The 24,302-nt window shown below is 39.8% G+C and overlaps 3 protein-coding genes across 4 annotated transcripts; all 3 read left to right on the top strand.

Annotated features, from left to right (window-relative positions):
* The first annotated feature begins 714 nt into the window (after positions 1-714).
* On the top strand, positions 715-4,104 carry LOC133077760 (zinc finger protein 480-like). The gene is made up of 3 exons (XM_061172517.1): positions 715-802; positions 2,295-2,448; positions 3,995-4,104. The coding sequence occupies exons 1-3, from the start codon at positions 731-733 to the stop codon at positions 4,102-4,104; spliced, it is 336 nt and encodes a 111-aa protein (XP_061028500.1). The 5' UTR covers positions 715-730.
* On the top strand, positions 757-17,220 carry LOC133078664 (zinc finger protein 160-like). Of its 2 annotated transcripts, XM_061173804.1 has the most exons (3): positions 2,343-2,421; positions 10,732-11,002; positions 15,300-17,220. In XM_061173804.1, the coding sequence occupies exon 3, from the start codon at positions 15,377-15,379 to the stop codon at positions 17,207-17,209; it is 1,833 nt and encodes a 610-aa protein (XP_061029787.1). In that variant the 5' UTR covers positions 2,343-2,421; positions 10,732-11,002; positions 15,300-15,376; the 3' UTR covers positions 17,210-17,220. The 2 variants fall into 2 exon arrangements, with proteins under 2 accessions (XP_061029788.1, XP_061029787.1); XM_061173805.1 differs by lacking the exons at positions 2,343-2,421; positions 10,732-11,002 and adding an exon at positions 757-802.
* Positions 17,221-21,069: 3,849 nt separating this feature from the next.
* Positions 21,070-22,708, top strand: LOC133078696 (elongation factor 1-alpha 1-like). Its single transcript, XM_061173852.1, has one exon. The coding sequence runs from the start codon at positions 21,134-21,136 to the stop codon at positions 22,520-22,522; it is 1,389 nt and encodes a 462-aa protein (XP_061029835.1). The 5' UTR covers positions 21,070-21,133; the 3' UTR covers positions 22,523-22,708.
* Positions 22,709-24,302: the final 1,594 nt, after the last annotated feature.

Below are 24,302 nucleotides of genomic sequence, written 5' to 3'. Positions count from 1 at the left end.
GTAATTGTGGGTTGATGGAAGTGTAATTACTTGATTGTGATAATTATTTCACAGTGTATGTGTCTGTCAAATGATCACGTCGTACACCTTATATTTACACTTTTTTAATTCGTCAGTTATACCTCAGTTAAGCTGGAAAAGAGAAAGAAAGTGGGGGCTGTGCTGGGCTTGCCTCCTCTGAGCGCTGCTCAACCCAGGCTTCCCATTAGATCGATGAGGCATTTTGCATAGACATGTTTTGTATCCTCTGACCAGGGATTCCTCTTCATGTAGTCAGTGCAGGGCCCAACCTCAATCATATTTAAGGTGCCCCAGGTGATTCCAATCCGGATCCGTCACTGAGCATCGTGACTCTGGGTCCCCCTGTTCCTGAGGGCTGAGATCTGGGCTGAGTCTGAGGGGCTCTGCTCTGCGTGGGGGTGGATCAGGGCTGGTCTGTGACCTGCAGGGGATCGTCGGGTCCAGCTGAGGTGCCCGCTGCTTCTGTGTACCTGAGGGCCACACCAGGAGGGGAGCGAGATCTGAAGAAAGGGTGGGAAACTCCTGTGTTGGTCTCTGTGTGGGAGCTTACTGTCCTGAGCCCCTCCTGGGACCGTGGGCAGCAGGGGACTGTCTGTTCCACATGCTGAGGTCTTCCCTGTGTGTGTGGTGGTGACTCAGGAAGGGGGTGTGTTGATTCTAAGCATTAAACAGCCTGTTTTCCACTTTCAAGATCGACCTCTAAAGACTCATGTTGTCTGAGGAAGAAGCCCGGAAGAGGAGGAAGAGGAAAGAAAAGGAGTCAGGAATGGCTCTTTCTCAGGTAAAGTCATATTCTCAGTTGTTTCTTCTGTCTGTCCTTCCTGAAATGCCCTTCTTCGGACTTGCCAGTCTTCTCTGATGCTTCAGTATGTTCTTGCTCAATAAAAGTTTTTTGTTTTTTTTTTAGTATTCTTTTTGTCATGATTTTTAATTATCCAAGAATTTTTCAACTCTACTATTTTGATAATTTCTTTCCTTAATCTGTTAAATTAATGTACACCACTAATAACCCTTCCAATTTTGAATCAATATTTTATTAGTGGAATAAACAAATAAACTCGGTTTGGCTTTTTTTAATAGCTACATTTGTAAATTTAAATGGATAAAATTATATTTGTATTTTTGAGTAATGTATTTTATAGACATTAAAGCATTATATATTTCTTCATGTTTGTACCTGTTTTTTACTAACCTACTATAGAATACTGTTGACAAACTAAATTAACTACACTTAGTACATTTTCATTGTCCCAGAGATGTTGAAATACATTGATCAAAATGATAATTTAAAAAATCATCCAAAATATGTTGAGACAGCTGCTCTCATTTTAGTGAATGGTGTGTCTACATGTGTGTGCATTAGTGCATGGATGTGCAAGTCCATGGCTTTTATAAAATATCATTTTATAAATAAGTTTTATATTTTTTTAGCAGTTGAAATTACATGTTAATTCTCTTTTACACTATCCCATTAATAATTCAAATAGCAAAAACGGTAACATTATGTGTAGACACGTATGTATTTGTATATGACTTTTTATGCATTTGCACGTTGTTCACCTTGTACTCGTTTCAGGGCTTTTCAGGGAACCCTCTCTCAGGGTGCTTTTCATGCTGTACGTAACTGTTTGATGGTTCAGGTTTGATGAGGGGCCGACCACCCGAGTTCAGGTGGTCGCTGTGTCATCTCTTAGCTATTTGCTCTGAGGCGAGTTTCTTAGAGTGGCTCTGACACAGTTTTCTCTTCTGTAAAGTGGGGACAGGTCTTCCTCTGTTGAGCTATTATGTCGATAACAAGTGAACGTTCGTAAAGCGTCAAGCGTAATGCTCAGCACACAGGAAGTGTTCGCACGCGTTTCGTCATTGTTCTTGTTATCCGCATCACAATTTTAAGGTCCTGATCTCCCGGTAAAGCCACTGTGGAGTCGCCTCTGAGGACGCCACTCATGTCCTAGCTCATCTGCATACCGAATACCCGCAATGTGTAGAACGTAATATCTGACACTCCTGTGTAGACAACCCGTGTTGCGTTTTTGCTTGTATATTTCATGTATCATCCACAAAAACCAGTAATCCACACTGACTCGGAGGATATCGTAATCTTTTATGGAAGCAAAGAAACTAAAATTTCGGGCATATAACTTGCTCAAAATGCCTTTACTCAAATCTGTCAGAACTCACTCTTCAACCCAGTTGACCCTCTCTCTTCTCCTTTTATGTGACGGTAAGAACTCTCCTCATGGCCCCTTGGTGAGACGTATCTTTTGTTTCAGGGACAGTTGACCTTGGAGGATGTGGCCATCACATTCTCTCAGGAGGAGTGGGAATGCCTGGATCCTGGTCAGAGGGCCTTGTACAGGGACGTGATGCTGGAGACCTACAGGAACTTGCTCTCCCTGGGTGAGGATAACTTCCCTCTAGAAGTTGGGATCTGCCCTTGCGTATATTTGCATTTTCCCTTGTGTGCCTCTTGGGAGGCCCTGCTGTGCTTGACTGACCTGAAAGCCCTGTTGACTCAGACGTGAAAAGCTTTATGATTCGACATCAGGAGTTTAAAATTGCTTTTCTTCAGGAATCTGCCCATTTCATGATATACTAGGAGTTGTTCCAGAGCTTCAGTATTTACAAAGCCCAATGGCAAACTCTTAATATATCAAATTTCTTGTTTTCTACCCCTGTGCTTTTGATTCAGTAGTTCTAGGAAGAGAGCTAGATGTCTGCATATTATACTGTTCCCTCTGTATTCAGAAGGAGGCAGTGGATGAATTTGTGAAATGTTTCTCCAGACCCATCTGTAATGTCCTCACTCCTCAGCTGAACAAGGAACTGGGATTCTGGAAACGCCACAGTACACCATGTTCCTTTCTTTTTATGAGTACGAATGTCTGTTTTTGTTGTGAATATTATCTCCATTTTGGAGCAAGGGAAAGAGCTCTGGGCTCTGGAGAGTGAAGTGAAAAATAGCAAAAAATCAAATGAATGGGAACGTGTCAAAGGTGCCAACACAGGTCGGAGCTCAGAAGAGCAGAGAGGAAACCTCACCATTAATAGTGTTTGGGAAACTTTCCTTAAGTGGGAGAGTTCTATGGGAAAACAGAAGTTTATTTCTTGTGAACTCTCAGAGGAAATTTTTCTCCTCCCTAACTTATCACTCCGTCCTTCAGCATGTATAATGTGTCTTTTCACCCTTCAGGGGTGCTGCAGCTCCAAAACAGACAAAGGCAGAGTTTTTATCATGATCTGCACTCCGTCATCTGGCTCCTGTGAACTCTTTGGTTCCTTGACCTTGAGGAGCATGGGACGGGATGTTTGAAAGGGGTCTCTTTTCCCCTTGGTCTCTCATTCTGTTCTTGATTCCATCAGATGCTTAGTTCTTAGTCCATGTTGATCAGAGCTGACCCCTCCACAGTCCTAACCCTGGACCTTTCCCAGTTCCATCTCCATTTGCTGTACTTGGGAGACCTAATCAGGAGATGAGAAAACACTGGCTGCTCTTTGATTCCATCTGTCACCCCAGAACCTGCACGGGGCTGTCTCAAGCCCCATCTGCCTGTTCAAATCCCTCCATCCTTCCTCCTGTTCTATTTTTGTCACACAGCTTGAGGGTGTGTAACGGGAGGTGGGTTGGATCATCTGTGATTGTTACTTAGGAAAACTGTAAAGGCGGTGGACGGAGAGATCTTCTTTTTAATCCCCAGTCCTGCATGAGGAGCATATGCCAGTCTGTCAGGCTCTTAGCTTGGCATCTGTGGATAGAGCACATGGTCCCATCTCAAGATCCTACAACATCTGACCCCACATCTTGTATTTTCCTGCCTCTTGCACTACTCTGTCTGGTTGGGTAATGGAGACTCTTCCAGATTTCATATTCTCTTAAGTTTGCGTGAATTTGCCCCTGAAACTTGCTTCTGAAATACACATCCTAGGGTCTGAAATTTTATCCTATTTGTTTGCCGTGATCATCCACCTTTAAGTAACGGGCAATTTTTGGTGGGCTCTCCTATGGAGTGGGTTTCCTTGGTAACAAAATTCTTGATGCAGAATCCTGTCACTCATATCTTGCGACGTTATCCTGCTGCATAAGAAGCACCACTTGAAGCTACTCAGTAGAGTGGTCAGCATGTCCCAGGATACTGAGATGGAGAGTATCAGGAGAGCCTGACTGATAAGTGTTTTCAGTAATCTTTCCAGTTGGGAGGAGTGTCATGAAAGCAGCTCTCAAGGACACTGTGACAGTGGTGTTCACATATGCTAATGACCATCCCCTTTGTGCCACAATAAATAACACACGAATTTCTGCTGGGAACAACATTTGTTAGGAAGATCATATCCTCATATCTCTGAGGCTGTTGACTAAACTGTTGTCCGTACCACATTTTTTATCCTCTGTGCGTGCCATTGTTCATTCTACCTCAACACATTATTTTCAAGCAACTTAGTGAGGGAACTTATGAAGCTGAATGATGCCTTCAGTGAAGTACTGTAATTTGTTGTGTTTGAGCGGCTGCTACTCTTTGTGTTCTTTGTTCCATATTTGCAATGTGTGGGAGGGGGGATTAGGGAGTGGGTATTGTTTTCTATATTTTACAGTATTTCCTCCTTTAGAGTTGGGGGTATGGCTCAGCAGCTGTTTCCCTAAATCCTACACTTAGTCCAGAATATTTTGAAAACATATTCTTATTAATTCCTTCTACTTCTTTTCACCTAACTGAGTACCAAATATTAAATTTATTACAGTTTTTAAGTTGGGATTTTTAATATCTTGAGAATATATGTATTTTTTATTGTCACTCTCTTAATCCCAGGAATACCATTTGATTGCCTTGCCATAATTTGTTATATAAAATTCATTGCTTTTCCTATTGTATGTTTTCAATTTTCTGTACATAATTTGTTGAATTTTATATAAATTTCACTGAGTTTTTATTTTGGGGCATGACTGTGATATTCTAATAATCATGCTCCCTGTCTAGGTTCATCGTGTCCATGTTGATATAGTGAATTAATACTTACATATGCCGTTGTGTTTTATAGAAAATTTAGCCCTTTTCTTGCACTTTATGAACTTCTTCTCCACTGTTGTTTCTGACACCTGTATTTCCTGCAAAACTTCTAACGTTCTGGAAACTCCATTCCTTTTTTTTTTTAGTTTATATTGGAGTATAGTTGATTCATTCATACACATATGTAATAGTTTGCATCTGCTAATCCCAAACTCCTAATCCCTCTTCTGGAAATTGCATTCTTGAGTGAACACAAGAAGACCGTCTTGTTCCCCATCTTCCTTTGCATTAGCTTCATATAAAGTGCACCTGGTCCCCGATGTCCCTCCTACTGGTGCTGTGCTGTTGTCCTCCGGCTTATCTGCTGTGTGTGTTGGTCACCACCTCTGTGCACATGGGTCTCCTCCATCGGTCTCCACGCCACGGCCAGAAAATGTTTCTGCACGGAACTGCTGTTACTACAGCGCCCATTAATACAAGTCCTTCCCCATGAGAGCCATTCACCTGTTTTCTCCATAAGGTTACTTCTGTTCTCCTGATGATATTTATGAAGTCTAATTGATTAATTTTAGACATATTGCATATTATTGATTGATTCGAAATAATTATGTATCTACTAATACATAGTATTAACAGTAGAAGCACCCCCAACCTCATGTTCTTTTTTTTATTGTGTCAAATAACTTTCATAATGTTTTACATCATTTGAGCTTAGAAGAGTTAATATATACCACGTTTTTCTTGTTGTTTGACTATAGATTCAGTTGATGACCATGAGTATTTAAACTCACTTGATTTCTCCCCATTATCCCCCCTCAGCAGCCCCTAGCAAACACCATTCTGCTTTCTGTTTCCACGAAGTTGACTGTGTTTGATACCTCACATAAGTGGACTCATATAGTATTTTCTGTGGCTGGCTTATTTCTTAACATCCTCAAGGTTCATCCATGTTGTAGCACATGACGGGATCTGAGTCTTTTGTTGTTTTGCCTGAATAATCACCTTTTTGTGCATTCATCTGTCAGTGGACACTTGGGTTGCTTCCACCTCTTAGCTATTGTGAATAATGCTTCTGTGAACACGGGTATGCAAATATCTCTTCCAGATCCTGCTTTCAATTTCTTTGTTACATATACAGGGAAATGAAATTGCTAGATCATAGGTCTCTTAGTCAGTTTTGGCTCCTCTAACAAAGTTCCATAGACTGGGTGGCTTGTTAACAACAGAAATTTATTTCTCACAGTTCTGGAGGCTGGAAGTCTGAGATTTGGGTGCCAACATGGTTCAGTTCTGAGGAGGACCCTCTTCCCCATGTCTGGCACAGAGCTCCCCAAACCCTTGGAGTTTCCTGAGTGATAACAGCAATGGGAGCATCTTTTGTTATAATATTAGGTGTCTTGTCCTCAGTTTCTGAAATTACTTCAGAGCCATGAAGGTAGAATGGGTGTCTTGTTATTCATAACAAATCGCCTTAAGTCACAACTGAATTTATGGTAATAAGGTGACCTTTGGAAATTCCCTCAAGATGGGGGGCTGTCACCAGGGGAACCAGCCATGTGATTAGAAGGTTGGAACTTTCAGTCTCACCCCTGATTGGAGGGGTTGGGGAGAGGGGCTAGAAGTTGAGTTTGCCTGCCAGTAGCCACTGATTTAATCAGTCATGCCTGTGTAATGAAGCCTCCATAAAAACCCAGAAAGAGGGTTCTGAGAGCTTTCAGGTTGATGAACAGGTGGAGATTTGGGGAGGATGGTGGTCTGGGGGAAGGCGTGGAAACCCCAAACCCTTTCCCCATACTTTGTCCTATGCATCTCTTCCAGCTGGCTGTTCTTTTTTTTTTTTTTTAATTTATTTTTATTTGGCTGCATTGGGTCTTTATTGCTGCGCGCGGGCTTTCTCTAGTTGCGGTGAGCGGGGGCTACTCTTCGTCCCGGTGCGCGGGCTTCTCATTGCGGTGGCTTCTCTTGTTGAGGAGCACGGGCTCTAGGCGCGTGGGCTCTAGAGCACAGGCTCAGTAGTTGTGGCTCACGGGCTTAGTGGCTCCGCGGCATGCGGGATCTTCCCGGACCAAGGCTTGAACCCGTGTCCCCTGCATTGACAGGCGGATTCTTAACCACTGTGCCACCAGGGAAGTCCCTGGCTGTTCTTGAGTTATATCCTTTATAATAAACTGATGATCTAATAAGTAACATGTTTCTCTGAGTTCTATGAAACATTCTTAACAAGTAAATTGTTGGAACCTCTGATCTGTAGGCTGCTGGTCAGAAGCCCTGGTGACATCCTGGACTTGAGATTGGCATCTAAAGTGTGAGGTGGAGGGGGCAGTTTTATAACACCAAGCCCTTAACCTGTCGGATATGACTATCTCCAGGTAGATAGTGTCACAACTGAGTTCAATTGTAGGACACCCAGCTGATGCCTGAACATTGCTTGTTGGCGTGGGGATCCACCCCTACCCCCATGATGGAATTGCTGATCAGACCCTTTTAGAATTCTTTCTATATTCCCAATATTAACCTATTATCAGATACATGATTTGCAGATATTCTTCCCATACCGTATGTTGTCTTTTCACTCTACTGAGTGTGCTTTAATGCACAATACATTGTAAATTTTGATGCAGTCCAGTTTATCTGTTTTTACTTCTGTTGCCTGTGCCTTTGATGTCATATCTGATAGATCATTGATGAATTCAGTGTCATGAAGGTTTCCTCCTGTTTTCTGCTAGGAGTCTTATACTTTTGGAGCTCATGTTTAGACGTATGTGGTGTAAGGCAGTGGTCCAGCTACATTCTTCTGCATGTGGATATTCAGTTTTCTTAACATCTTTTGTGGAATACACTATCATTCCCCCACTGACTGATCTTGACACCCTTGTGGAACATCATTTGACCATATACACATTGTTTTTTTCTGACATTTATTACTCTATTCTGTTCCACTGGTCTCTCTGTCCTTATGCCAGTACCGCATTGTTTTAATGAGTGTACCTTTGTGTTAAGTATTTATTTTTATAAATTTATTTATTTTTTTATCTATTTTTGGTTGTGTTGGGTCTTTGTTGCTGTGTGCGGGCTTTCTCTAGTTGCAGTGAGCAAGGGCTACTCTTCGTTGCAGTGTGTGGGCTTCTCATTGCGGTGGCTTCTCCCGTTGCAGAGCACGGGCTCTAGGGCGTGTGGGCTTCAGTAGTTGCGGCGCACGGGCTTGGTTGCTCCGCAGCACGTGGGATCTTCCCGGACCAGGGCTCGAACCCGTGTCCCCTGCGTTGGCAGGCAGATTCTTAACCACTGCTCCACCAGGGAAGCCCTGTGTTAAGTATTGAAATAAGGAAGTGGGAGACCTCCAACTTTATTCTCTTCAAGCTTGTTTTTGCTCTTCTTTGTCTCTTGAGATTTTATATGCATGTTAGGATGAAATTGTCTATTTTATATGCATCTTAGGATGAAATTATCTAAAATCCCAAGAAACACTTGGGATTTTGCTAGGTATTTGCATTGAATATGTTGATTGTTTTGGGTAGTATTGACATCTTGACAATATTGTATTCCAGTCCATGAACTTGGAATATTTTTGCATTTATTTGTATCTTTTCTAATATTTTTCAGCAATGTTTTCAGTTTACAGTGTACAAATCTTCTTCTTTGCGAAGGTTATGCATAAGTGTTTTATTCTTTGCTGTTATTGTCTGTGGAATTGTTTTCTCAATTTTCTTTCAGATTGTTCATCGTTAATGTATAAAAACACATTTGATTTTTACATGTTGATAATATATCTTGCAACTTTTCTGAATTCATTCATTAGTTCTAGCAGGATTTTTGCAGAATCCTCAGGTCTTTCTCCACATTTGATCATATCGGCTGGAAACAGATAATTTTCTTTCCTTTTTCTATCTGGATACCTTTTATTTCTTTTTCTTCCTATTCTGGCTAGGACTTCTAGTAATTTTTTTTCAGTAATGTGTTTTATACAGATAGTGAGAGCATGTATCGTTGTCTTGTTCCTGATCTTCAAGGAAAAGCTTTCAGTCTTTCAACATTGAGTATGATGTTTTGGCCATTTAATACATGTCCTTTCCTGTGTTGAGGTAGCTGTTTTGTATTCCACTTTATTGAGTGTTTTTTATCATGTTAACTTTTTTCAAATAGTTTTCCTGCATCAATTGAGATGATTGTGTAGCTTTTTTTTTTTTTCCTTTTACTCTTTTAATATGCAGGTTTACATGGAAAAGTTTTTATATGTTGAACCACCCTTGCATTCCAAAACTATATCCCCCTTGGTCGTGGTGTATAATTCTTTTAATGTGGTGTTGCATTTGGTTTACTATCGTTTTATTTGTGATTTTTGCATCAGTATTCATCAGAGGTATTGGTCTGTGGTTTTCTAGCAGTGTCTTTGTCTGTTTTAGTATTAGAGTAATTCTGGCCTCATAGAATGAGTTTGGAAGTATTTCCTCCACTTCATGTTTTTTTGGAAGTGTTTGAGGAAGATTGGCATTCATTGTTTTTAAATGTTGGATAGAATTCTGCAGTGAAGCTATCTGGCTTTCCTTTGTTGAATGCTTTTTGATTAGTGATTCAATCTTCTTACTAGGTATAGGTCTGTTCAGTTTTTGTATTTCTGCGTTGTTCAGTCTTCAGAGGTTGTGTTGCTGAAAATTTAGCCATTTCTCCTTGGTTTGCCACCCTTTATTTACACATAGAATTGCTTATACTATTCTCTTATAATCCTTTTGATTTCTGTAGCATCAGTTGTAATCAGTTGTAATGTTCCCTCTTTCATTTCTGATTTTAGCTATGAGTCTTCTGACTTTTTCTTAATCTTGCTGAGTGTAAATTTTGTCTCTCAAAGAACCAACTTTTAGTTTTGTGATTGTAGTTTTTTAATTTTCTAGTTCCTTTATCTCTAATCTTACTCTTATTTCTTTCCTTCTGGAGCTTTGGGTCTGTTTTGGTCTTTTGAGATCTTTTTTTTTCCCATCTTTTCTTCCTTTCTCTCTCTCTGCTTTTTTTTTTGAAATTCTTATTCACATGATAAACCAGGATCTCTTTTGTGTACTCCTTTGTATTTTCTTTTTCCCCAGGTCTGTTGACATATAATCAAACATAACATGGTGTAAATTTAAAGTGTACAGAGTGATGATTTGATATACATATAATATATTGCTAAATAATTACCACAGTTTAGTTAACACATACATCAATTCACATAATTACAATTTTGTGTGTGTGTGTGGTGAGAACGTTTAACATCTACTGTCTTATCAAATTCAAGTATATAATTACAGTATTGTTCACAACAGTCACCATGCTATGTATCAGATCCCCTGAACGTATTCACCTTATAACTGAAACTGCCAATCCCCAGCCCCTGCAACCACTATTCTACTCTTTTTCTAATCGTTTGGCTTTTGTTTTTGTTCTAAACTTCCACTACGTGTGATATAATTGAGGTCAGACTGTATTTGTGTTTCTCTCCTGACTTATTTCACTTGGAGTAATGCCCTGAAGGTCTGTCCATGCTGGTACAGATAGCAGGATTTACTACTTAATTTTTTTATTGCTGAATAATATTCCATTGTGTGTGTAACATTTTAAAATTCATTTACATACTGTTGGACACTTAGGTTATTTCCATGTCTCGGCTATTGTAAATCATGCTGCAACAGCATGGGGGGCAGATATCTGAGGTAGTGATTTCATTTCCTTTCAGTATGCATCCAGAAGTGGGATTGCTGTATCCTATGGGAGTGAAATCATGCACCTCAGATTGGGACTTGAACTCACGCAGCCGGGACTCGAACCCGGCCAAAACCCACAGTCTTCCAACTGAGATCACACACCTGGTTTCAGGACTGAATGAAGCTCAGGTTCTTGATGTCTCATCGCAGAAAGAATTCAGTGAGAAACAAAGCGATTGGTAAGAAGTGGATTCATTTAGAGAGAAACACGCTCCACAGACAGAGTGTGGGCCATCTCAGAAGGTGAGAAAAGCGCCAGGGTACGGGGTTGTCAGTTTTTATAGGAGTGGGCAATTTCATAGGCTAATGAGTGGGAGGAGTATTCCATTTATTTTAGGAAGGGGCGGGGATTTCCAGGAATTGGGCTACCGCCCACTTTTTGATCCTTATGGTCGGTGTTGGAACTGTCATGGCGCCTGTAGGTATGTCATTTAGCTTGCTGATGTGAGCATATACTGAGGCTCAAGGTCTAGTGGAAAAAGTCGACTTGTCCGTCATCTTGGGTCCATTTGGTTCTAATCAGTTTATGTCATGTCCTCGGGCTGTGTCGTTCTTTCAAAGGTTGTGCCCTGCCTCCTTCCCTCCTGTTTCAGTAGTTCTTTTTTTGTTTGTTTTTTTTAATATTTTGAGGAACCCTCCATACTCTTGTCTATGGTGGCTGCACCGATTTACATTCCCACCAGCATTGCACTGGGTTCCCTTTTCTCCATATGCTCACCTCCCCTTATTATCTCTTGACCTTTTGATGATAGTCATTCTACCAGGTGTGAGGTGATAGCTCACTGTGATTTTGATTCGCATTTCCTCCTAAGGAAGGAGCTGGAATTTGGGAGGCTTCCTCCCAGTTGTGGTTGTGGTTTTCTGTAGTTTTTATTCTCTATTTCATTTATCTCTAATCTACTTTTTTCTACTTCTGCTAGCTTTGGTCTTTTTTGTTCTATATATATATATATATTCCACCTATAAGTGAGATCATTCAGTATTAGTTTTTACGTGTGACTTATTTTACTGAGCATATACTCTCAACGTCCATCCATGTTGGTACAAATAGCAGAATTTCCTTCTTTTCTGTGGCTAAATAATATTGCATTGTGTATGTCTACTAGATTTTTTTTATCCATTCATCTCTTGGACACTTAGGTTGTTTCTACACGTTGGCCATAGTGAATACTGCTGTAATGAATATGGGAATGCAGGTATCTTTTTAAGACAGTGATTTTATTTTGTTCGATATATACCCAGCAGTGGAATTGCTGCATTATATGATAGCAGGGTGTTTTTTTTTAATATTTTGAGGAAATTATATACTGTTTTCCATAGTGGCTGCAACAGTTTACATTCTTCCCAGCAATGATCCCTTTTTTCCACATTCTGCTCAACACTTGTTATCTCTTGTCTTTTTGATGATAACCCATCTAAGGGGTGTGAGGTGATATCTCACTGTGGTTTTGATCTGCATTTCCTCCTGAGGGCAGATCTGGGTATTGGGAGGCTTTCTCCTGTTCAGTCTCACAGCAGTGTGCTGGGGAGTGAGTGAGTCAAAGGCAAACAAATCGTCATGATCTTTCTGACACTTTTTGGTTCAGTGTTTTGGGGGTAGTCATTTGTTTGAATGCTGCAGCTTTATTACTGGTTTCCAGAGTTTTCCCAAGGGATTTTTTTCCCCCTTTGGTTGTATATTGTTGTTAACTGGGTGTCTCCATGGGGTAATCATTGCCTTGAGTTTATTGGTCTTACCATCTTGCTGACATCACTCTTCATGCCTTTTATATGGCGGAGATTGTGTTAAGAGATCCAGGATATGAGTTCAAGTAATTAGAGACCCCAGGAAAAGGGACACTATTATTTTTAATATCAAACAAAGAGTCTTAGATTTCTTTTTTAAAAGATTTTATATAATTAGTGTTTTATTTAGTAAAATTCTTTTTCTGTTTGTTTTTTTAAAAACTAACATTATCACATCTTAAAATTCTCAGACCTTTGCAAACACCTCCTGCTATCTTGGTTTCGCCAGACAAACTCTGCCCACCCAGCCAGGAGATCATCATTTTGAAATCAAGATCCCCCTATTTTGCTGTACCATTGATAACATTTTATTGTACCTGCATGTGTGTGTACAGAGTAAACACATCCATCTCCTCTTGATGGCCATTTCCTGATTTTTCTCCCATTCTTGCACGTATCCTGGAATATCGTTGTGTGTTGAATACATGCCTGGAAATGGAACGTGTGAGATACTCAGTTTAACAAATTTCACAGCATGTATTGACGTAGGTGTAAACATGCTTTCTCCCTACAACATCACACTCTCTGCATTTTAAAATCTCTTCCATTTTTGCCCCATAGTCTGTATATAATTCCATTAGTTAAAAATGGGACAGCATTGTGCTCCTTGTCAGGTCTTCTTTTCTTCTGAGGTCAGTATTTTAGTCACCCTCGTACAGTTGTATACCCACAGATATGCAAACACAAGCTGTGCACCCACATGTTGGTTACTCCCTGCCCTCCACTCTTGCCCTTCCTCATACCTGACCTTTCTTCACCAGGTGTCTTGATTTGGATGGAATACACTGTTATTTCCTAGAATTATTAAGTTTTTACTCTGGAACTCCCCAATTTCCACAACACTCCTTTACCCACCCACCCTACCCCTGCACTACTCACACTGTAAAAAATGACCCCTATTTATCCACTGAACAACTTTCTCCAGACAGGACCTAAATCAGAATGTACAGGGCTGATGACTCAAAAGCCAATTCCAGGAGGAGTGGCTGAGTCACACTATGATAGTGACACAGCTGAGTTCTTATATCTCCCTTGAAGTATTTCTTTCTAAGCTCCTGGTATTCGTTGTAATATTTTGTAATATATACTGCCTGAGTGGCCAGTCATGCTTAAGAACATGTCTGATTCTGTAGGTACAGGTTCAAATCTTGCTTCTCTCACTTTCTGTGTAAATTTGTGTTATGTACATAAACCCTGTGAATCTGCTGTCCTTATTTTTAAAATAGTGGTGGTTTACCTCAAGCCTTAAAACAAATTAGTGTTTTTTTGTGTTTTGGTTTTTTTTATTAGGTTGTGTGGGGTCTTAGTTGCGGCAGGTGGGCTCCTTAGTTGCAGCTCGCCAGCTCCTTAGTTGTGGCATGTGAACTCTTAGTTGCGGCATGCATGTGGGATCTAGTTCCCTGACCAGGGATAGAACCCGGGCCCCCTGCACTGGGAGCGCGAAGTCTTATCCACTGTGCCACCAGGGAAGTCCCCAAATTAGTGTTTTTAAATGGCTTAGAATATTGTATGTTTTACAGTAAAGACTCAAAAAGTTACTTTTCTATAATAAGATATGTCAACTTTCTGTCATGTTTATTATGAGATATGCCTTTGTCTGCAATACACCTTGTATGTTTTTATTTTTCAGTATATTCTCAACAATGTTGTCTCTGACCTTAATTAGTAAATTTTCAAAGCACATTACTCTGTATCACATATAATTTGGTGCCAGTGAACAGGATAATTAAAGGGCACTGCATAGAGAGGGAATTCCTCTATTAATTGACTGATATAACTGCAGTCATGAAATCATAACTGTGACTTCTGACTTCTTTCTTCAGCTCTTCTTTTAATGTTATGTATTTTCCTGACATGATATTGCATAAGTCGGTGATTTCAACGTAACTCCCATTTCTCATATTGCGTGCTCCTTCTAGAATATAAGTCCTTTCTTTATTCTAAAGGGGGAATGTTAAGAGTTCCACAGAGTAAAATTTTCTATAATATGGTGACTTACTATTTATGCTGGCTTTATCATGATTTACTAGAATATTTATCAATTTATATTGTGATTTATAGATGATGTTTTTTCAGCATGTATTATGCAATATATCTGACACGCACCACTTACTAATGCTGTAAAATGCCTATTCTCAATGGGTACATGTGGATTTATAATGTGTATTAAGATAAATATTTTGTTTTCTTATAAATTGTTTTATTGATTTATTTTCTCAATGCTACAGTGGTTTTGTGATTCTAAACTGTGAGTTATTTAGATTATTCATTAGATAAGCTTGTTTTGGATTATTTACCATTACAGTACATTGTCCTTTAGTACTTATTTATGTGCAATAATTACACATAAAATATATATTACGGTTTTTTCTCCTCAGTTATGAGACAGCAGTATGTTTACTGCCAACAGGTATGTGATCTTTGTGGTCATGGTGGAAAATACCCTTTCTTTGAGAGTTAAGTTTGCACAATGTGAGTGTTTTTGTCGTAGGGTGTTACACAACGTGAGTGTTTTTGTCGTAGGGTGTTTGACTAGGCTACCCTAAAATTAATTTGAATTACATGTGATTATTCTTTCATTAATAAAGGATCCTGTTTCTTTAGTGTGTCAAAAAATTTGAAGATCATGGTTGGGAAGTTTTATAACTCTATTCAGGATAAGTATTACCTTTGGCATCATATCACGTTTTCAACATGAAACATTTATTTACGATCTGTAATTAATAGGATACCTATGTTTCTTTATATCTTGTAGCTGTCTCTCATATACATGTGATCAAGAAATTAAAACCAAAAGCGAACAGTGACACAGGAGAAATATTCCAAACAGTGATGTTGGGAAGACATGAAAGCCGTGAAATCAGAGATTTTTACTTCAGGGAGATCCAGGAAAACATGCATGTGTTTGAATGTCAGTGGAGAGATGATGAAAGAAATTACAAAGGAATGCCTATAACCCATAGTGAAAATCTCACTGACAGAAAAAATCAACATGGTGGAAGGGATACTGGAAACAAACTTATTGAAAATAGGCTTACGTTAAGCTTTCGGGATGAACTGCATATATTTAAAAGTGAAGAGAAATTTGATGAATTTAGTCAGGCTGACAAGAGTATCAACAGTAGTACCTCATTTTTACCACTTCAGACAATTTCTCCTATTGTCCAAACCAACATTCCTAATACATATAAGAATGACTTTATGCATCCTTCAATACTGACACAAGACCAGAAAGCATACAAGGAAAAATCTTACAAATGTAATGAGTGTGGCAAAACCTTTCCTTATGGCTCAAACCTCAGTAGACATCAGTTAATCCATACAGGAGAGAAACCATATAATTGTGATGTATGTGGTAAGGTGTTTAGTCGAAATTCACACCTTGCGTGTCATCGGAGAATTCATACTGGAGAGAGACCTTACAAATGTAAAGAGTGTGGCAAAGCCTTTAATCAGCGCTCAAACCTCACTCGACATCAGGTCATCCATACAAGAGAGAAGGCATATGAATGTGATGTGTGTGGCAAGGTCTTCAGTCGAAAATCAATCCTTGGAAGTCATCAGACGGTGCATTTTGGAGAGAAATCTTACACATGTAATGAGTGTGGCAAAGCCTTTAGGAAGCGTTCAAGCCTTACTCAGCATAAGAGGATCCATACTGGAGAGAAGCCTTACCTATGTGTTGAGTGTGGAAAGGCCTTTAGGAAGCATTCAAATCTTACGCAGCATAAGATAATCCATACTGGAGAGAAACCTTACAGATGTAATGAGTGTGGCAAAGCCTTCAGTGTGCACTCAGCCCTAAGGAACCATCGGATAATCCACACAGGAGAGAAACCATACAAATGTGATGTGTGTGGCAAGGTCTTTAGTCGAAATTCAGTCCTTGCAAGTCATCAGAGGCTGCATACTGGGGAGAAACCTTACAAGTGTCATGAGTGTGGGAAGTCATTTATTCAACGTTCACTCCTTTGGATTCATGAGAAAATTCATACTGGCGAGAAACCTTACAAATGTAATGAGTGCGGCAAAGCCTTTCCCGTGCGGTCAATCCTTACCCAACACATGAGAATCCATACTGGAGAGAAACCTTATATATGTGTTGAGTGTGGCAAAGCCTTTACAAAACATTCAAATCTTACTCAACATAAGACAATCCATACTGGAGAGAAACCGTACAAATGTGATGAGTGTGGCAGAGCTTTTACCCAAATTTCAAGTCTTAGTAGGCATCAGAGAAGGCATACTGGAAAGAAACCAAATAAATGTAGTGTGTGTGTCAAGGCTTTGATGCAACCTTCACAGCTTTGGGGTTATGAGAGAACTCACACTGGAGAACACAAATGCAATTTTTGTGGCAAGGCTTTTATCCAGCACTCAAGCCTTGAGGCACATCAGAGGATTCATAGAGGAGAAAGACCTTATAAATGTAATAAATGCGATAAGGCTTTTATCCAGAATTCACAACTTTGGCGTCACAAGAGAACTCATATTGGAGAGAAATCTCATAAATGTAATGAGTGTGGCAAAGCCTTTACAGATAGTTCACATCTTAATCGACATAAGATAATTCATACTGGTGAGAAACCTTACAAATGTCACGAGTGTGGCAGAGCTTTTACCCAATTTACAAACCTTGCTAGGCATCAGAAAATACATAACTGAAAAGAAACATTATAAAGCTGATACATGTGGCAGTGCTTTTATTAAAAGCTGAAGCTTTGGGGATCACTGGAAAATTCATAGTAGAATATAATACAAATATAAGGATTGAGATAAAACTTATGCAGGTGGTCAAGCCTTAAAATCAGACTCCATCAAGGAGAGAAGTCATATAAAACTTAAGTATGTGGCAAAGCTTGTAACCAGGCTTGTGGAACATAACAGAATTCTTACTAGAGAGAAACCTTCCAAATGTAATGACAGTGATCAGCTTTGTCAGAAATGTGTACCTTTGTGGTCATGAATGAATTCACATAAGATAGAAACTGTACAAGTGTGTCAAGGCCTTTAAGCAGTGACCTCAGGATACACCACAAAGAATTCATACCGGACAGAAACATTACAAATGTAACAAAGGTGATAAAGTGTTCAACCACTGCTGTCAATTGACTTACACATAAGAAAATTTATACTGGGGGAACTAAATCTGCCAATGGAGAAAGGACGTCTGTGGGAAAGTTTAATTATCTTCAGTTTGTGAAAATTTTTTATTCAGTTATTTGAGGTTTCTTGAAAAGGCTACATTATTGTTGATGACCCGCAACCTGAAGTTAGAAACCTGTTGATGTTGTAGTTTCATTACATGCTTTTCATTTGTCACCATGATGGTCTCAGGGAAGGGATCAGTAAGATGAAAGGACCTCCTTCTTGGGAATTCCCTGGCAGTCCAGTGGTTAGGACTCCACACTCTCACTGCCAAGGACCCATGTTCAGTCCCTGGTCAGGGAACTAAGATCCCACAAGCTGTGCTGCACTGCCAAAAAAAAAAAAAAAAAAAAAGGACCTACTTCTTTAGGTGGGGTTTATTCATATCCATGTAACCTAGAAAAACTAAGACACAATTTTAAGATACAATATGATATAAATTTAAGAGCCTGGGGAGTGACAGAATAGATGAACACTAATAATACATTATTTGGCTGTTTGGGTTGAATGGCATCTATAACAATCCGTGTTAGACTCAAACAACTTACAATTTTGAAAATGTATATTCATAATTTGCATTTAGCTATTCACTCCATGGTGTATCCTAGATTATTTCTGTGGCTATAATAAAAATACAGTGAAATTTCAGATTCTCACACCCTAATACCTGCCTCCCCATTCATGGATATACACGATATGATTATAGTTTTGCCTGCCTTTTTGTGTGTGGAGGCCAAAATTAGACCCATGGATTGCACCTTTACGTGAAGTGAAAATAGAAATATAGTAAGGATACGAAAAATAGAAGAAATTTCAGAAGTAAAGATAAATATAGCAGCCTATTTTTTGTAATTGGAGCGCTCAGGGAAATATGGAAGGATTGGTGTTCATGAGTTTCCTTTTAAGAATGAACATATACAATGAGAATTTTTTGGATAGCTCATATATTCACCCTGTAACACGTGTTTCGTTAGTTTGAACTTGTGCTAACTCTGCTGGAACAGGACAGAGCCCCACTCAAGTTTTGGATGTCAGGGCTAATGATTCCATACACTAAAGTGTTTGCATATGAATGTTTGTTACATAATGAGCCTTTCTGGAGAGAGCAGGGTAGATTTCCCAAGTTGTTCCAAAAATGGCTACGGAGAGCAGAGAACGCTGATGGGCTTGTGTTATGGTGGATACAGGACCAGGCTGGGGTGATGGTACTTTATTGTGGTGTGAACCTACAACTGCTGCCAAGGTTGGGAGCACTCGGGCTTTATCTAATCAGCCTGCCCTGCCCAGTTGGGCAGAATCGGAAGAGGTTTTAGTGAGGCTTAAAGGTGTCAGTAGTCAGACATCAAAAATGGAAACAGACTCTTTTGTATAAAACAATGTTTACACTTGAAACTCCTGAATTCTTGGTTGGGAAAAGACCACAATTTTCATCATGTGATAACGTACTTGCTACATTCCTTCTGATGCACACGTAGATCCCGTTGCACAATATGATTATTGAAAATGGTTGTGAAATCCTATTTACATAAATTGCCTAAGATATTTTCATACTTGTTTCATGAAAATATGTGGAAGTGTGTATGAGACAGTACATAATGATTCAATAATTTTTCATAGCCATTTTTGAAAGGCTATAAAAATCTATTTGAAGTTACAGTAATAAGCAATATGTTTCATAGTTTCTATACTGTAGTAACATTCCATTTTGTTAGTCATATTTATCGTCTTTTTAAAATACTGTTTAGCCCAATTTGTATATTTAATTTGTATTTCCTTTTTATTGATTCAGTGAAAAATCTGGAGGATGCATAAATCAAGTTATTTTCAGTTTTGTGTGGTATGAAAATGTACATAGAGCAATGACAGGTACAAAGCATGTGTTATGTAAACACAAAGAAAGAGGCCTCTCACGTTTTCAATTTAGGTTGAGAGAATTGAAATGATACGAGATAATGAACTAAAGTCTCAGAATGTGGAAGCAGGAGACTTGTTGCTAATGTGCAGGTGCATCACTGGAATGTTTGGAAACTTGATATGTTAATTTTACCTTACAGTGTATCTCTCCAGTTCCTCCCCATCTTGCCGTTATTCTTGTCATCGTCTTTTCCTTCCATTAGTACAGTGGAAACTAGAACTCATATCCCCAACACCTTGTAGGCCGTGGGTAGTATAATAGAGCAGATCTCTTTTCTGAGTTTGATATGGAGATATTAGATTATGTTTGTTTTGTTGAGATAATTTGCATATGATAAAATTCACACTTTTTAAGTGCACAGTATGGTAGGACTTGTACATTTACAATGTCCAACCACAGTATTTTCATCATTCATCACTCCCCTTTAAAAAAAACAAAAACAAACCTGCACACTTTAGCAGTTATTCCATATTCCATCCCCAGCCACAAGGAAACATTAAGTTATCTTCTGTCTGCATGAATGTGGCTCTTTGGGGCATTTCATATAAATTAAATCATATAACGTGGCCTTGTTTCTCTCTTCTTTCAGTTAGTTTACTGTCTGCAAGGGTCCTCCATATTGTAACATTTATCAGTGCCTCATAGCTTTTTATTGCTGAGTAGTAATATCCACAGTTTGATTACCCAGTCATCACTCGTTGGAGGGATTCTTTACACATTTTGGCTGTTAAGAAAAATGCTTCTATGGATACCTTTTACAAGAAGTCTTTGTGGATATGTGTTTTCCCTTCTCTCAGGTATATTTGTGTAAGAGGAAGTTCTGATTGTGATATTGTGATTTATGACATATAGATTTGGTCATTCAGATGAGTAATGCATTACTTCCACTCACACCCTATTTGGCGAAACTGTTCTCAAGGCCTTGCCTAGCTGCACAGTGGCTGAGAAATAAGGGGAACGCATAGCTCTTGATGTGGAGCTATTAAAAGAGTGAAGAAAGTCATTATGTTGGTGTAATTACCATGCAACTATATGTGGAAATTAAAATGAATAAAAATGAAAAATATAATTGAGAAGTATAATGTAAGAATTATTTCATGTTTTTCAGAACAAACATAACTTTAAAATAACATTTTAAGTTCACCCTCAATTGAGTATGTTTGCCATTTCCAGGGAAATCCTGTTGACATCTCTGCTGCTTCATGGGAAATATTTATTGTAGCTTTCCCAATTCTGAACATCACTGAGTTATGATATAACAGTTATATTTCCATTAAGTTATAGTCCAATATTAAAATACATTTAGAGGTGACATTACACTATTTCCGAAGTACAAGCCTTTTGTATGTCTCTCACTGTCAGGGAGGATGGCATGGATGAATAACATCTCAAAATGGATTTTTTTATTTCCTACCCTGATACTAGAATCAATATCTGTATTAAAACTTGAAGAGCTTTTTTTTTTCGCAACGGGTTTGTCGCCAGGACACAGGTGTCGTGAAAACCACTGCTAAACCTAAGCAAAAATGGGAAAGGAGAAGACCCACATCAACATCGTTGTCATCAGACACGTAGATTCGGGGAAGTCCACCACTACTGGTCATCTGATCTACAAATGTGGTGGGATTGACAAGAGAACCATTGAAAAGTTCGAGAAGGAGGCTGCTGAGATGGGGAAGGGCTCCTTCAAGTATGCCTGGGTCTTGGACAAACTGAAAGCTGAACGCGAGCGTGGTATCACCATTGATATCTCCCTATGGAAATTCGAGACCAGCAAGTACTATGTGACCATCATTGATGCCACAGGACACAGAGACTTCATCAAAAACATGATTACAGGCACATCCCAGGCTGACTGTGCTGTCCTGATTGTTGCTGCTGGTGTTGGTGAATTTGAAGCAGGTATTTCCAAGAATGGGCAGACCCGTGAGCATGCCCTTCTGGCCTACACTCTGGGTGTGAAACAGCTAATTGTTGGAGTTAACAAAATGGATTCCACCGAGCCACCCTACAGCCAGAAGAGATACGAGGAAATTGTAAAGGAAGTCAGCACCTACATTAAGAAAATTGGCTACAACCCCGACCCAGTAGCATTTGTGCCAATTTCTGGCTGGAATGGTGACAACATGCTGGAGCCAAGTGCTAACATGCCGTGGTTCAAGGGATGGAAAGTCACCCATAAAGATGGCAATGCCAGTGGGACCACACTGCTTGAAGCTCTGGATTGCATCCTGCCACCAACTCGCCCAACTGACAAGCCCTTGCGTTTGCCCCTCCAGGACGTCTACAAAATTGGTGGTATTGGCACTGTCCCTGTGGGTCGAGTGGAGACTGGTATTCTCAAACCTGGCATGGTGGTCACCTTTGCTCCAGTCAACGTGACAACTGAAGTGAAGTCTGTTGAAATGCACCATGAAGCTTTGAGTGAAGCCCTTCCTGGGGACAACGTGGGCTTCAATGTCAAGAATGTGTCTGTCAAAGATGTTCGTCGTGGCAATGTGGCTGGTGACAGCAAAAATGACCCACCGATGGAAGCAGCTGGCCTCACAGCTCAGTTGATTATCTTGAACCATCCAGGCCAAATCAGTGCTGGCTATGCACCTGTGCTGGATTGTCACACAGCTCACATTGCCTGCAAGTTTGCTGAGCTGAAGGAGAAGATTGATCGTCGTTCTGGGAAAAAGCTGGAAGATGGCCCCAAATTCTTGAAATCTGGTGATGCTGCCATCGTTGATATGGTTCCTGGCAAACCCATGTGTGTTGAGAGCTTCTCTGACTATCCTCCTCTGGGCCGCTTTGCTGTTCGTGACATGAGACAGATGGTTGCTGTGGGCGTCATCAAAGCAGTCGACAAGAAGGCAGGTGGCGCTGGCAAGGTCACCAAGTCCGCCCAGAAAGCTCAGAGGGCTAAATGAACGTTATCCCCAGTACCTGGCCACCCCAGTCTTAACCAGTGGGGGAAGAACGGTCTCAGAACTGTTTGTCTCAATTGGCCATTTAAGTGTAATAGCAAAAGACTGGTTAATGATAACAATGCATCGTAAAACCTTCAGAAGGAAAGGAGAATGTGTTGTGGACCATTTGTTTTGTGTGTGGCAGTTTTAAGTTATTTTTAAAATCAGTACTTTTTAATGGAAACAACTTGACCAAAAATCTGTCACAGAATTTGAGACCCATTAAAAAAGTTTAATGAGAAAAAAAAAACTTGAAGAATTATTATTTTTTTAATTTATTTTATTTTTTAATTTACTGTCGGCTGCGTTGGGTCTTCGTTGTTGTGCGCAGGCTTTCTCTAGTTGTGGCGAGCGGGGGCTACTCTTCATTGCGGTGCATGGGCTTCTCATTGCGGTGGCTTCTCGTTGCAGAGCACGGGCTCTAGGCGCTCGGGCTTCAGTAGTTGTGGCACATGGGCTCAGTAGTTGTGGTTCGCGGGCTCTAGAGCGCAGACTCAGTAGTTGTGGCGCACGGGCTTAGTTGCTCCGCGGCATGTGGGATCTTCCCGGACAAGGGCTCAAACCTGTGTCCCCTGCATTGACAGGCAGGTTCTTAACCACTGTGCCACCAGGGAAGTCCCTGAAAAATTAGTTTGTTTAGATTGAGATGAAGCTGAAAGGAAATAAATTTGTAATTTAGACAACACTAAGTCCTCTAATAACTTTTGCCTCATTTGGAATGCCTCATAGACTGGCCATGAGTTGCATGGAATATTATACTCTCAGGCTTTAGAACAAAGTCAGTTGATACATCTCTTGCCACAATTATCCTTGGCTACCTTGTCATTTAATATCATTAATAAGGGGTATTTTACTTTGATCTGCAAAATGTTTTCTTGAACATCTTTTTCCTTTACCTTCCTCTGTTTTTGAGGTGTGAATATGAAATTCCAAAATTCCAATCCCTTATTAATTATGGTGGCCATTTAACACAACTAGCTAATAATATTTGGGGGGGAAAAATGGGATTATTGTTTACATGAAAACAGGACGAAATCTAATAATGAAAAGGGTTTTAGCCTCAGCCTTCACCCTTCTTCGTCATCCCTCAGCCAGGTTGCTATTAGGACACCAAAGACTTAAGTGCTCATGGCGGTAGAAGGGGCAGAGGACTCATCACACCCCACACGGCACGCTCTGGACTTCCTGTTAGGCGAGAATGATAAACCTCCTACTTGTTTCATTCACTGTTTTCTAGGCAGTCGGTCACTTACAAAAACAAAAACACAAACCTGTTCTACGTGACAAATAAGATTATTATTTTGTATTGGGAGTAGAATGGAGCATTGGAGAGGGAATCTTGAAATTAATATTTGGTGGATTGGAAAAATTCCATGAAAACATTACTTCCCTGATGAGTTAGATCTGTTTAGCACATGTTGCCTAAAATTCACAATGTGTGAACAAAACGCAGCGTGACCATTTACGACATGCTTAGTACACTATGTTGGAAAGTTAATTCTATCAGTAAGAGATGATTCTGGGACTTCCCTGGCAGTCCAGTGGTTAAGACTCCACGCTTCAAATGCAGGGGCTGCGGGTTTGATCTGTGCTTGGGGAACTAGCATCCCACATGCCATGCAGCACAGACAAAAAAAAATTTTTTTTTAATTTTTTAAATAAAATAATAATGTGACAGAAAGAGTATCATCCCCTTTGGAAAAAAAGAAAAATGATTCTAATCACTGATGACATAGCAGGA

The sequence above is a fragment of the Eubalaena glacialis genome, chromosome 18 (assembly GCF_028564815.1).
Source record: "Eubalaena glacialis isolate mEubGla1 chromosome 18, mEubGla1.1.hap2.+ XY, whole genome shotgun sequence".
Lineage (NCBI taxonomy): Eukaryota > Metazoa > Chordata > Mammalia > Artiodactyla > Balaenidae > Eubalaena > Eubalaena glacialis.
The sequence above is the reverse complement of the archived record's forward strand: the minus strand, read 5'-3'. Positions and strand labels throughout refer to the sequence as shown.

What these genes read in the sequence shown, in the direction of transcription:
- LOC133077760 (XM_061172517.1), top strand. Translation starts at nt 731, where the DNA reads ATGTTGTCTGAGGAAGAAGCCCGGAAGAGGAGGAAGAGGAAAGAAAAG. An exon ending in CAGGAATGGCTCTTTCTCAG is followed by an intron (nt 803 to 2,294) that starts GTAAAGTCATAT and finishes CTTTTGTTTCAG; the next exon opens with GGACAGTTGACCTTGGAGGA. An exon ending in TAACTTCCCTCTAGAAGTTG is followed by an intron (nt 2,449 to 3,994) that starts GGATCTGCCCTT and finishes ATCCACCTTTAA; the next exon opens with GTAACGGGCAATTTTTGGTG.
- LOC133078664 (XM_061173805.1), top strand. Translation starts at nt 15,377, where the DNA reads ATGTTGGGAAGACATGAAAGCCGTGAAATCAGAGATTTTTACTTCAGG.
- LOC133078696 (XM_061173852.1), top strand. Translation starts at nt 21,134, where the DNA reads ATGGGAAAGGAGAAGACCCACATCAACATCGTTGTCATCAGACACGTA.